The following is a 13,400-nucleotide window of genomic DNA, read 5'->3' as shown; positions in this document are numbered from 1 at the left end:
TGGCATGTCGAGAAAAGCACTATATAAGTGTAAGCAATTTTTATTATTATTAACCCCAGCTCCTCCAGGGGCACTGTATAAATGGCTGACCCTGCTCTTTGACCCCAAGCTTCTCATCCTATCTGTGTGTCTCATGGAGAACAAGTTGGGGTATGTGAAAAGGCAAATTGCAAGAAATTGTATATGGCAAATAAAGTTACCTTATCTTATAATGGAAAAGATCACTTTTTTCTTAGATTACAGAGAGGTATAGCAAATCGTGGCTGAATTAAATTTATTATCCCGCTGAGATCTGATTTTATTCTATGAAAGAAGATGAGGCAATTTATGTGTGGATTATTGTTTATTGTGTTTTACTGTGTTATATTTCCATATATAATCTCCCATATATGCTGACAAAATGCAAACAGTTAATTATATAGAAAAACATAATTGTAAAATGAAAGAGGAAGCAGAATGTGATTTAATTATTTTGCAAAAATTCAACTTGTAATTTTTTTCATCGTTAAAACGTTGATAAACACATCACACAGTCAGATCCCCCTTCACAGAAACATAAGGCGGAGCTAATCAAGCCGCGCGTTTTTCTTCATGGACGTCACTTCCGACGGAAGTAGGACGCATTGTGGTAGGAGAAAGGCGATAGAACAGGCAGGTTGAAGCTTGTCGTTTGTGTTGTAGAAAGAGCAGAAAATTAAAAAAAACAAGAAGACATGAGCGACAACGAGAAGGATTTTGTTGAGCGGGTGCGTAACATGAAGTATTTAACAAGGATTTTTAATTTATTCATATGAAGAAACTACGTTTATGATTTCTATGGGGATTTTTTTATTTCAACTGGTTTGTTGGGCCGCCATTTCTTTCTTTAGGCCCAAGGCAGGCGTCTCGAACATTCGTCGCTCCTGCTGTTTTCTGTGGTGCCGATTGGTTGTCCGGGTTGTCAGTTAGGTGTTTCTGTTTTTCTGGTAGGAGGAATAGCTGCAGGAAGGAGGAGATTTGGAAGTCCTGCTGGACGTGCGGATAAGACGCATTAAAACAATAATTTCAAACCAAATTCCTGTTCTTACGGGGGTAATTTTCGCGTTTTTTTGCCTTGAATACATACATTCGTGCTTGGCTTAGTGTAGTTTTGACAGTATTAGGTTATTGTGTAGGCTTAAGTAATTACGTAATCACAAATTTTACATGGCGTATTGAAAATGGGTCTAATTTCCACTTTCCGTTGGAGAGCCGTGTCCTGTTGTGAGAAGCATTTTAAATATATATGAACATATGTTTGACATTAAATTTAAATACAATTCCTGCATTCGGAATTGTGCTTTAAGGAATACTTACTAATGCGTGATGTTGATGTGTCGATGTTGGCGATGCTAATGCCCGAATCAGAACTATGCAAATGTTACCTTAATGTATTACAGAGACAAGGGGACTACAAAATATTACTCGGATGTCTAACAGCTCTTATATCTGGTATCGGGCCCAGGTACCCTGCAGTCCGCGAAAACAGCCGGCCCAATGTTTTGGTTCCAACCGCCTCGTTTCCGCTTACTTGCTTTGCGGTGAAAGATCAAGTCGAGTCCTAATAGTTTTTTTCCCTTGCTGACTCAAAATTCATAGATCGTGTTCGAACACCAAGTCCAGGTTTCCCCTAATATTTTCTTTTACCAAAAACACGTTTTTCCCATGCAGGTCGAAAAGGCTAACTTTAGCTTCAGCTTTCTTTACGCAAGGAGTTCTACTGCAGGAAGCTGGGAAGGAACATTTAGGGCCTAGGACCTTCCCCTTCGATGGCGTTTTGTTTAAATTGACATATTTTTCTTTGCCTGAGTAATGGAAGTAGGTGTGTGAACTGTTTCGCAGTTGCTAGAGTTTTAGAAATTGAGCCCATGAAGATCGTTAACTTTTTTTTAACACTACTTGCACATTTGTCCTATGCATGTCGCATATATGTTGCTCATTTTTAGTTGCTCATGGACATTTGTCTCCGGGGAGTCTGCATGGACTGTTGTATTGAAATGGTTACTTTCAGGACCAATTTCTGGTCTTTTTGCTTTCCTCGTTTTTGATTTTTTGGGGAAAATTGCATTGGTTTGTGTGCGAGGTAAAGGCCAGTTTTGTGCTACAGGGAATTTGCGTTTCAAAACCAAAGGGACAGTGTGTCGTACTTTTTTTCTTTGATAATCTTGAGAACAGCAACTTAAAATTGTAGTTTGTGAATCTGTTTGTTTTCCCGCCATCCTAGTGAGGACATAATACGTAAACTCCTTTTTGGGGGATAGGTAACTGAATTATATTAGTCTTTAATATTTCACTCTTAATTACAATGTCGTTTTTAAAGTCTTCATCTTGTCAGAGCTAGAAGTTGAACACAGCTTTTTACTTTCACATTTACTTTAACTGCAGGTTTGAGGGTTAATGCAGTCATTTTGAATAGAAGGCACATTTGATCAAGAAGTCAGCTTGTTTTCCTGCGTTGTCATGATGTTGATAAAATCTGAATGATCTTTTGTTTATATCTGACTTGCAAAAATCACTTGGCAATATTTCAAATACATATTTCTTTATGTGATTCCATTATTAAAATACTTGTTTCCATTTACTTTTCAGTGTATGTGTTTGAATAAACAATCATCTTGATTTCAGTGTTCACTTAAAAGACCAGTTTATGTTAAAGGTAGTCTAATTCAGTTATTACATTAATTATTTGTATAAGTGGTGTACAGAATGTACAAAATTCAGGTGTATGTTCCATATTATAGGACACCGTTCTGAAATTGTGGTCAGCATGTAAGTTTTTTACTCCATTTACTCTGGTAAGAATTATGTAAGGATGCAAAACCCAAGAGGGCAATGGCCTAATCCAGATTTTCTGGATAGTAAAAGAAATCTTTAATTTATGAGAAAAATAAGGAAGTTATGTGTAGGTGAGAGACTTTAATGTTTTTCATTATGAAAATGTCATGTCCCTTTATTGTACTGTATTTCAGAGGTAAATGTAATGGATTTTGTGGTGCACTTAACATCATCACAATAGGAGACCAAGCCGACTTTCAAGAGCAGTAAATTAAGATAGTTTAATGTTTGAATTCTATTAAACTCTTTCTGTATGGCATTATTGTTCAATGTCTAGGATTTCTTTGTTTAAAGACTTGGGTACCAGGATAATTGACTTCAATGTACATTGTTTTACATTGGCTCTTGCTTTTTATGAATCTGTAGTTTTTACACATGCTTCATCCTTTTCTTTTTTTGTTAAGGTTAAGATTGGAAGAGGAAAATTGCGGAAGAAGTCAAATGACAAGTTTTTAATAAGAATAATTTGAAGCTCAAATGTGTGAAGCTGAATTTGAGAATGCATGCTAATTTTAAGAAAAAAAGAAGTTTCCACATGTAGAATATTTGCAGTATGAGAAATGGGGAAGATGAAAGAAGTCAGAATATGACACTGAAGAAAGAAGAAAAGAAATGTATATGAAGTTAAGATCAGAAGTAATCTGGGATAAGATCACTGCGCTAAGTAATTATTAGTCTGTTTGTGTCCCTGTAAAATTTTTATAAGCGTGCATGCATTATCTATGTAATTAAATATGAATATACAGGGTTTCTTTTTATCTTAATCCCTTGTTTTAGAATGAAATCTACTCATTAGAAATTTACCTTCGATTTACAATGTTAGTCAGGTTTTTGTAGTTTCCTTAGTTTGAATTTAATGTCATGAGTTTTTAATAAAAACTCACTCCCTAAAGGTTGAGCCTGTTTTCTCTTAAATTACATATTCTCTAAAAAACCTTTATTGTAATATGCTTTACATAGGGATTTTCTTTAGTAAAAAATGAGCCCTTATGGAGTATCTTGTACAGAATTTTTCCTTTTGGATGTCATGGGGTTGAATCTGTGTTGATTGAAATCTCAATGGTTGCTTTAGGATTCCCGCTCTGCCTCCCGGAGTGTGAGTCCGCGGCTGTCGGTCAAGTCTGCCAGCCGCTCCCCAGCTCAGTCTCCAGCTCGCTCTCACTCCAAGGATGGGTCCCAGCACTCCAAGTCTAAGTCTCGCTCACGATCACGGTCCAAGTCCAGGTCGGTGGTCTACATATTAGTACATAGAAAATAACCTTCTGTTCTTGTTCATGTATCTTTTGGCTTAATATGGCATCCTTGTAAATTGTCATCTATGCATGAGAAAGCAAATGAGTCGTCCAGTTAAATGTCTGGGGAAATTCTTCCACATAATTGATGTGGAATGTGCTGTTATATCTGCAGGTCTAGATCTCATCGCAGTTCCCGGAGGCGCTACACTCACTCGCGCTCTCGGTCACGTTCCCATCGTCGAAGGTCCAGGAGCAGGTCGTACAGCGGGGACTATCGGCGAAGACGTAGCCATAGCCATTCGCCCATGTCAAACCGCAGGCGCCATATTGGAAACAGGGTAAGATCCGCTTTACTGTCAAATAACTCAGTAGTTTACTGAAAGCTCAATGTTGTATAGTCAACATTGTTTTGTCAGCTTGCACTGCTTAATCTAGAACAATGATAAACACCTGGATGAACTGAAGTTTTCTTTTTGATGTTCTTTGAAAAGTTCAGGGCTCTAGTTTTGTTACAGTAAAAGCTTTAATGGACTGACTTCCAGCTGTTTGTTTTTCTCATTTGAATTTGTTTTGTTTAAATTAAGTTGAGACTTAAATGCTATAGCAGGATATTGCTTTAATTTCATTTACTGTAGCAGTGAAACTGCTTATGACATTGTAATAAGAAAATGAAACTGTTTAAGGAGTTTGAATACTTTTGATAGCCATTATATACTAGGGACTCTAGCTATGTCTGTGGTATAATAGTTGCAGTTTTTTTTTTCCCCCCGCTGCTGAGTAGTTCATTGTGCTTAAACTGATTTTCAATGTTTTTTTCTTGACCTAACTAATTTAAACAGGCAAATCCTGACCCAAACAACTGCCTTGGGGTTTTTGGTCTCAGTCTTTACACCACTGAGCGAGATCTACGGGAGGTTTTCTCCAAATATGGGCCACTCTCAGACGTCAACATAGTTTATGATCAGCAGTCTCGACGTTCCAGAGGATTTGCTTTTGTGTACTTTGAGAATAAGGAAGACTCTAAAGAAGTGAGTATTTAGGGGTTGTTTTTTTTGTATTATTTTGTGGGCTTTGCATTATTTTGTGGGCTTTGCATTATTTTGTGGGCTTTGCATTCTGCAGGTGTCTGTTGGCTCTGTGGATGGGCTTAACACTGTTCTGGGTGTTTCATGTTTAATATGTTGAAACATCTCCTAAATCCCTATTTTAATTGTCATGAAACTTGTCATCCCCCTGTACACGTACATCAGATATTTACAATTGTTTTGCTACCCAGAATATATAGGCCAGTGTAATAACATAAGCACATGTAATTTAATATTGTGGAAAGTGTTTATTCTGAGAACAGCTTGGATCTCGGATCTGGACCACACTGTCTCAAAGAAGTTATGCTCATTTGCAATTTTATTGCTCGGAAGGGAGTATTTGTGAACTTCACTAGAAAAACTCATGCTTTTTGATAGGCTAAGGAGCGAGCAAATGGAATGGAACTTGACGGACGCAGAATCAGAGTTGACTTCTCAATAACAAAGAGGCCTCACACACCCACCCCTGGAATCTACATGGGGAGGCCAACCTAGTAAGACGTTTGTTTGCAAATCTGTTGAAAGTAATATACTCATTTAACATCAAGAACTTGAAACCACTGAAAAGTGTGTTTATGGATGCAAACATTGAATGAATGCCCTTAGTCTTTACAAGTGTTCTTTAACTCTGTAGTGGTGGCGGCGGCGGCGGCGGCGGTGGTGGTGGCGGCAGCGGTGGTGGCGGCGGCGGTGGCGGCGGTGGCTCTCGGCGATCTCGAGATTACTATGACAGAGGATACGATCGAGGTTATGATCGCTATGATGACCGGGACTATTACAGGTCTTACAGGTACAGAGCTCCCTCAGTTCTGTTTTCTGCTGATGTCCTAGAGTTTACAGCTATTAGTACTTAAATGTAACAGAACTTAAATGAGTCACATATTGCTGCATTATTGCTTTTACTAGATTATGTTCAGTTCTGTCAATTAAAATCTTTATCTGTAGTGTTAAATAAAGATAGGGTTTTGGACTTGCATCTGCTAAATTTTTTTTTTCTTAGGTGGAAATCTTGTTGTAATTACCACAGTGTGAGAACAATACCTGTCAGTGAATGTTGATTTTTTTTTTATTTCAGACGCAGGTCCCCATCTCCATACTACAGCCGTGGACCATACAGGTCTCGATCCCGATCACGCTCTTACTCTCCACGTAAGTTGACCTTGCTTTCATTGTGACTGTATACAGAAATGCTAGTGCGTTTCTAAAGTGTGTCCAAAAGAAAAAGCCATTATATCCTTAATTTACTTGACAATGGTGAAAGAACTTTGTAAATGTCCCAGAAAATACTGGTTAGACCCTTAATCTCCTCTTGAAGTAACAAGACATCCTTTTGTGTAGTGATCTTTTTTATAATCTGATGTATTAAGCAGGTATAGTTGTAGTTTTCTAATATGTGGTTGATTTTGATGACAGAGTTTATAACTAGTGCTTATTGTTTATAGTCCGTATTTCCATGACCAGCAAAGTTTGGATAGTTTAATGTGTGTCAAAGTTTAATTTTCTTTATTACAATTATTTCTAGTTATTTCTTATTATTATTTCATATTTGACATTTTTAGGATCAGGGTAGAGGTGAATATGTGACCACGTAACAAATGCCTGTTGCTTCACAAAGAGTTTCAGGTCATGGTATGGTTTTAATATACTAAAGTTTTTTTTATTGCACACCAAATGATTTTAGAACTTGCACCAATATTGCATGAAATAACATAAAATTGGAACTTAGTCTACAATTTTAATTACATTTCAGACTTTCTTGTTTTCCTAAAATTTCTGCATGAAATGTGAGCTTACGTCAATGAACATAACTATTTTGTTTATATTTATATTTTGTTTAATGTTGAAAACAGCTCCTATCTCCACACTTAAAACAATCGCTCCTGGCTCTGTAGCACACTAATGTGCAGCTCACAGTTTGGAAAGTATTGCTCTAGGTCAGTGGTCTCCAACCAGTAGATGAGTTGACCAGTCTGTTGTAGGATCTGTAGCAGTTTCTCAGTCCCTCATCTTTTAATACCTGAAGGCAGAGCTGCATGATAGTACCAGAACCTTGTGTGACTTTGAACTACTGACCCCTTCCATGTGACAGGTTATACATTCAGAAATATAAAACCAGCTACTATATCCACATTTAAGATGGCACTTAAGGTTTGCTCTGGGTGTGGAATATTAAAAAATATTATTTTAAAGCTGTATGTATACTTAAATGAACCAAATGTTAATGATTTTTTTAGTGTTAAGCTAATTAGGTTTGTTCAACCAATTTGATTATATATAGTCATGTGCAAAAGAAAGTACACCCTCTTTCAGTTCCATAGTTTTATATATCGGGACATAACAAATAATCATCTGATCCTTACCAGGTCCTACAATAAGGTAAATCTAAGCTCATCCGACAAACAGCACATAACTGATTCTACTGTCATTATTTAACAAAAAATAAGCCAACATGCAAAAGCCATGTGTGAAAAACTAAGTACACCCATGGTTCAGTTGCTTGTAGAACCACCTTAAGCAGCAATAACTTGTAGTAATCGTTTTCTCTATGACTTTATCCAGTCCCTCACATCGTTTTGGAGAAATTTTGGCCCACTCTTCTTTACAACATTGCTTCAGTTCATTGATGTTTGAGGGCATTTATTTATGCACAGCTCTCTTTAAGGTCCCGCCACAGCATCTCAATGGGGTTGAGGTCTGGACTTTGTCTTGGCCACTCCAACACCTTGATTCTTTTCTTTTCTTTTCCAGCCATTCATTTGTAGATTTTTCTGGTGTGCGTGGGATCATTGTCCTGTTGCATGACCTAATTTCAGGCAAGCTTTAGCTGTCTGACAGATGGCCTCACATTTGTCTCTAGAATACTTTGGTATAAAGAGGAGTTCATGGTCAACTTGATGACTGCAAGGTGCCCAGGTCCTGTGGCTGCAAAGCAAGGGTGTACTTATTTTTTCCCACATGGGTTCTGCATTTTGGCTAGTGAAATCTATTATGTGTTTTCTGTTATCTGAAGCTAGATTTGTCTAATTATAGAAGTTGAGGACCAGACAATTATTTATGCCCTGATATGTAAAACCATTGAATTGAAAGGGTGTACTTTATTTTTCACATGACTGTAACCCTGCTGCTGTATTTCTTGAACCTGTATGTCCAGTCAGTGCAAGTATAGTTCAAATACAAGGAAAGTGACCAGCCTTGTTCACGTGTAGGCTGATGCCATTATTTATATTGGCCATGAATGCATCTGGGCTAGCAAAAACATAGTAAATGCTTCTATATCCAAATCTGACTTGCATGTAGAATGATAATTTATTTGTTTACAATTGTTAAACAGTGTGATATCAAAGTATATTTGTAAGTAAAGGGGGGGATTTGAAATGACACTACACAGTTTATCATAGTAAATTCAAGGATAGTTTTTCCTTAAACAGCATCTTTACAGTTACAGTTACAAAGTTAACAGGAAGTAGTTTTAAGAGCTTATTTTAAAAATCCAACAGCAAATGGTAGGGTCTCCATTGACATTGTGGATTTACCATCTGCTGGCTATATGTAGGAAATCAGTTATTCATGGATGAGGTAAAGAAAAAATGGCAGCAGTCCAGTATATCATTTTGCACTGCCACAGTAGCAGGGCAAGTAGAACCTTTTAAGATGTTTCTACAACTATGGGAAGACTTGAAGGACTGAGAATGCTTAATATAATTGCAGTTTAATAAATCTGTCGACATGACTGATAGCCCTACGGTACAAACAAAATGGATCTTCTCACCCTTTTGACCCACAAAGAGAACACAAGAACTTGGAATATCTACTAGTGCAGAAGGCATGTGATTGGAAAAAAATCTTTCCAAACTAGTTTCTCTCACAGCTGTTACTGCACCTGTCATGCTTGGCCCAAATAAGGCTATTTTGCAGAAAAAAATCCCGATTTCCTCTTTTCAATTACTGTATAATCTACCAGGAAGTATTAAATTAAAGACTTTCCTGTAGAGTTTTTGATGTGATGCCTCAAATCAACACTTAAACCAAGAAACAAAACATGCAGTAAGCAGTCCAGTAATGTCTGGATGCTAAACTTGAGATTCCTTACAGACTGAATGTCAACTGAACAATCAGGAATGCAAACTGTAAGGAATGGATGGTTTGTGGTCCTGCCTGTTTAGTAATATGCTACAGCACTTCTGTGTCTGAAGAGAAAACTAGAAAAAATGTAATTTAAAAATTGAACATGGGTCCAACTGGATAACTTCTGTACACACCTGGAAAAATCAGCAGAAGAATTCAACAGGCAATTTCAGAACTTGATGGAACAAATCATGTTCATTTTAAATCTGTTCTTTCAAGTAGACATTGCTGCTTGACTACCAAATTCCACCAATGGTTAGATTTGCAAAGTGTTGTAGTTGATATGGATGATTTGATAGTAGAGCTGAAAGTCAGCTTGAGGGATTTATGAACAAAGTACCCTGTGCTTTTTTAAAATTAATGATTACTTTGTTACCATATCCTACGGAGAGATGGCATTCTCCTAATTGATGGTATTTGGGCTTAATAAGATGGGCATCTTTGATGCCAGTGCAAGGACTGTTCGTTACTAGCAGTCTCATAAGTCAGCTTTAACCTAGACTTTGAAGCAGTAGTATAATACTAGAAATGTTTGAATATATACTTGATTTTAGATTTTTAAAACTAAAGCCTTGGGTTACCCTTAAATTCGAATGACCTCAATCTTGCTTAAAAAGTTTGGAGAGCACTGATCTGGGCATTGATAAGAACTGCAAATTGCTTTAACTTTATTTAAAAAAATGCTTTAGAATTGAACAAGCATTAGTAGCATGGAGAATTGTTTATTACAGGTCACAGTATAAAGACAAAAGGACCTTTCCTACCAAAACTAAAGATGGTAACTTGCATACAATGTTCTAACTCTTAAATGAGCATGATGTCGCATGGCCTCTTCATTTGTTACCTAATGTCTTGATTGTTTTTTTTAAGGTCTTACTTTTTTGGTGATAGATTTGAGTTTTGCCAGGTTTTCAATGGCAGGTGTTATAACCAATCCTTATAATGGGTTGTAAATAGGCTGGATGAGCCGATTACCTCTTATTTGTATTCATTATGTTCTTAACTGTTCCTTTGCTGTAAGAAATAGAGCTCTGTTTTTACAACTGGAGTGGCTATCTTCCATTTTTATATTTCAGACCGCTTCATATTCTGTTGCTGAATTGACATTTGACCAATCTGCTTTTCGTTAATTCAGCCTTAAAAAAGGCTTTGTCTATATACTTAACGAATATTAAACAAGGTGTTTTTTAAGGAGATCAAGGTCTTTTATCTTGAGGTTGATACTTATGTTTTGTGAATTGGTGTGAATTATGGAAGCTGTTGTCATTTAAGAAATGCCATTGATTTATTATACCTTACATTCTTAATATTGTGTTTTCTTTGTAGGTCACTACTAATGGGCGTGATGTGGACTACCTTCAATGAAGATTTTTTTTGTTGGGAGGGGAAAAGGGTTGCCAGCTGTTTGTAAATTTATGGGCAGTCAGTGAAAGTAAAATTTTAAGTCAGTTTCTAAGTTTTAAATGTCCCTGAATCTGTATCAAATGTGCTGTTTTTATATTGTTGCACTCCTTTTTGCAGTCAGTGTGAATATCCTAAAATTACACTGCTTGTTCTTTTACTATATATAGATGACTAATTTCTGTCCAGTGTTCAACAGTATATTTAATAGGTTTATCAAGAGACTGATTTTCACCAACACAGGCATGTTTAACAGTGGAACAGACATTAGTGAAATATTTTCTGAACTTTTTCACCTTAACTAATGTACATACTCCACATCTGTCATAATAAAATTGAATGCATGGTCAAAAACTAAAGGACATACTCTATTGCTTTATTCCATTCTAATTTAATTTTAAAATTTTAATGCTCCCCCCAAATCCTAAAAGCTCAATCTGTAACCCCTAGTTCTTCCTTTATACTTGAGTCTAACCCCCATGCAATTTGTTTTTCTCGAAAGGTCATGTGTTCTGTTGGAGTCAGAATATAGAATACAAGTGGCTCGCTGTTTTTGTAACATGAGGTCTTGAACATTTTTTAGTTTTATTTCAAATTGCCAGTTTCATTGGCATATCTACTAACAGCATCTTTGTCTGCACAAGGAGAATGGGGATGTGTAGATGTACCTTGCAACACAACTGAGGAGCATGGCGAAGCAGTGCTCATTGGCGTAGCAGTGTATATCTCTAATGCTAGATGCACACAGACTTGCACTGACAACTTACAAAAGCAATGGCTTGCACCACAAGTGCCCTGGCCAGCTTACAAATTATGTACACTTAGTGATACTTTTTCAGCTATTAACTGACTGGGATACCCAGGGAAAGTGAGATTACTCAGCCTTTAAGTAGTAATTTGGTGCTATGGAGCCCAAACTGCTCCCTGAGTACCTCTGCTCATTGAGTCACTTGGGGGCCCAAAGATGTACAAACACTATAAGCAGAAATGTACGTAAAATATTTTCTGTAACGCCATTGACCACTTGAGATCTGTGTGGCAGTAAAACAGTTTGCAACGTTGGCAACCCTGGAGCGGTGGATGGTGTAAGAATAGCAGGAGTCTGGTTATGTATCAATGTCAGCTGAGTTTCTAATCTGTTTTGACATCCTTTGATTTTGAATTTATCTACCTGAAATATCAGGAGCTGCAGAGGTTAACCTTATTGTTTTCATATGGATGCTTTTCTGTTTGTTTTAGCTGTAAAATGTTTTTTTAAATTATGAACTTCTAGAGGTTGTACAAGTGTGGAGCTTTTCTGTGGTAATCTGTGATCAGTGTGCATATGCTTTGAAGTCAGAAGTAAATGAGCAATAAACTGCTTTACACTTTCTGAGTTTTAGGTTTGCTCTGTTGAAAAGTTATTTTAGTACAGAAAACTTTTCAAGTGTTAATTCTGTTGACTTTTGTATTAAGTTCTTTATTAAAATCAGTTTGTTATTTGTATTTTTTTAGTTAAGATGAAATTTAGAATTGCTGACAGATATGTTCCTCGACTTTGTCATCTTGAGGTTTCATGCCAATGTTAAGATTAATGTTTGTATTTCTTTTCCTTCCTCTGATATAAAAAAATGAAAAATCATTGACCTACATTAATAAAATCTTTGATATATGTAACATTTTATTCTGTTTTCTTTTGTCCAGTCTATTTAATTTCATTGTAGCATGTTCATTTAAGAACATATTAATGTTGGTTCAACTGTTCTTAGAGTTATATTTTAATAGTGTACGTGATGAAGGTAGAAATTACATGAATATTGGGTAAGTTGATTGGAAATTGATAGCTATTTGTTGATTGTTTAATAGCCAAATAAGTAGTTAAACTTGAATGCTGAATCATGGTTGAATAGTGAATGTAGAAATCAATGGGTTAGCCTCATTTTGGGTTTCTAGACATTAGAGGTGCAAGTTGATTTCTAAAGTATCAATGTTTTTGCCAAGTGAGGTTTTTAAGCTTTCCATTTAAATTAGGTTGCATGTTACAGCTGTAATTTTTATTTCATTTATTTCTGATGGATTGACTTTCCCTTTTCCTTTAAATCTTTATTTGAGCTCAATGTATTTGAACAAAATTTCATTCATGAGCAATTATCCTTCACACCTGGGTGTAGATATAGTTGGATGTTTCCATTCCTGGTCTTGAAAAATCTAAAGTCTAGTTGGTTGTAAATCTTCTATTTGTGAAAATTGGGAACACTTGTAATTTGGCTAAGCAAATTTGTTAAATTGAACAAATTGGCTATTTAACTGTTTATACTTGTTCCTGTTCTTCAGAAATTAATTTCATGGTTATAAAACTTCCTGGACAGTCCAGTTTCTAAGTTTGTTAACTTTTCTCCTCTTGTAGTTAACATTGAGATCTTTTCAACATTTAAAAGTTTAATTTTGTATATGTGTCATATCGCCAATAGTGGTTAATTAAGATGAATATAAAGACTCCCATCTCAACAGTTTTGGGAAAAAAACTATTTTTAAAAAGTCAGGTATAAGATGGGAATCTGCGAACACCAAACTGCAAGTTCTCAGTATACTGAATGAACAAAGCTTGCTAGGGAAAGTTTGGTAACTTGTAAGCTAAATACATTGGAATAAAAAGCACTTACAAAGGGTAATATTTGTTAACCTTTTCCAAGTGTGATTAAAATTGTGTACTCACCAAGAC

At 36.2% G+C, this 13,400-nt stretch overlaps 1 protein-coding gene across 2 annotated transcripts; it reads left to right on the top strand.

Annotated features, from left to right (window-relative positions):
- The first annotated feature begins 601 nt into the window (after positions 1-601).
- On the top strand, positions 602-12,355 carry tra2b (transformer 2 beta homolog). Of its 2 annotated transcripts, none has more exons than XM_088607312.1 (8): positions 602-746; positions 3,926-4,077; positions 4,261-4,426; positions 4,928-5,116; positions 5,552-5,667; positions 5,811-5,963; positions 6,249-6,322; positions 10,625-12,355. In XM_088607312.1, exons 1-8 carry the CDS (start codon positions 714-716, stop codon positions 10,633-10,635), a joined length of 894 nt encoding a protein of 297 aa, XP_088463438.1. In that variant the 5' UTR covers positions 602-713; the 3' UTR covers positions 10,636-12,355. The 2 variants fall into 2 exon arrangements, with proteins under 2 accessions (XP_088463438.1, XP_088463437.1); XM_088607311.1 differs by having other exon boundaries at positions 5,808-5,963.
- The last annotated feature ends 1,045 nt before the right edge of the window (positions 12,356-13,400 follow it).

Source organism: Lepisosteus platostomus, chromosome 14, assembly GCF_059453375.1.
Source record: "Lepisosteus platostomus isolate fLepPlt1 chromosome 14, fLepPlt1.hap1, whole genome shotgun sequence".
Classification (NCBI taxonomy): domain Eukaryota; kingdom Metazoa; phylum Chordata; class Actinopteri; order Semionotiformes; family Lepisosteidae; genus Lepisosteus; species Lepisosteus platostomus.
This window is presented reverse-complemented; position numbering and strand designations above follow the sequence as displayed.

Excerpts from the sequence above, each read along its gene's own strand:
- tra2b (XM_088607311.1), top strand. The coding sequence starts at position 714 with ATGAGCGACAACGAGAAGGATTTTGTTGAGCGG. Across the intron at positions 4,427-4,927 it reads GGCGCCATATTGGAAACAGG|GCAAATCCTGACCCAAACAA; the intron begins GTAAGATCCGCT and ends TAATTTAAACAG. Across the intron at positions 5,117-5,551 it reads ATAAGGAAGACTCTAAAGAA|GCTAAGGAGCGAGCAAATGG; the intron begins GTGAGTATTTAG and ends GCTTTTTGATAG.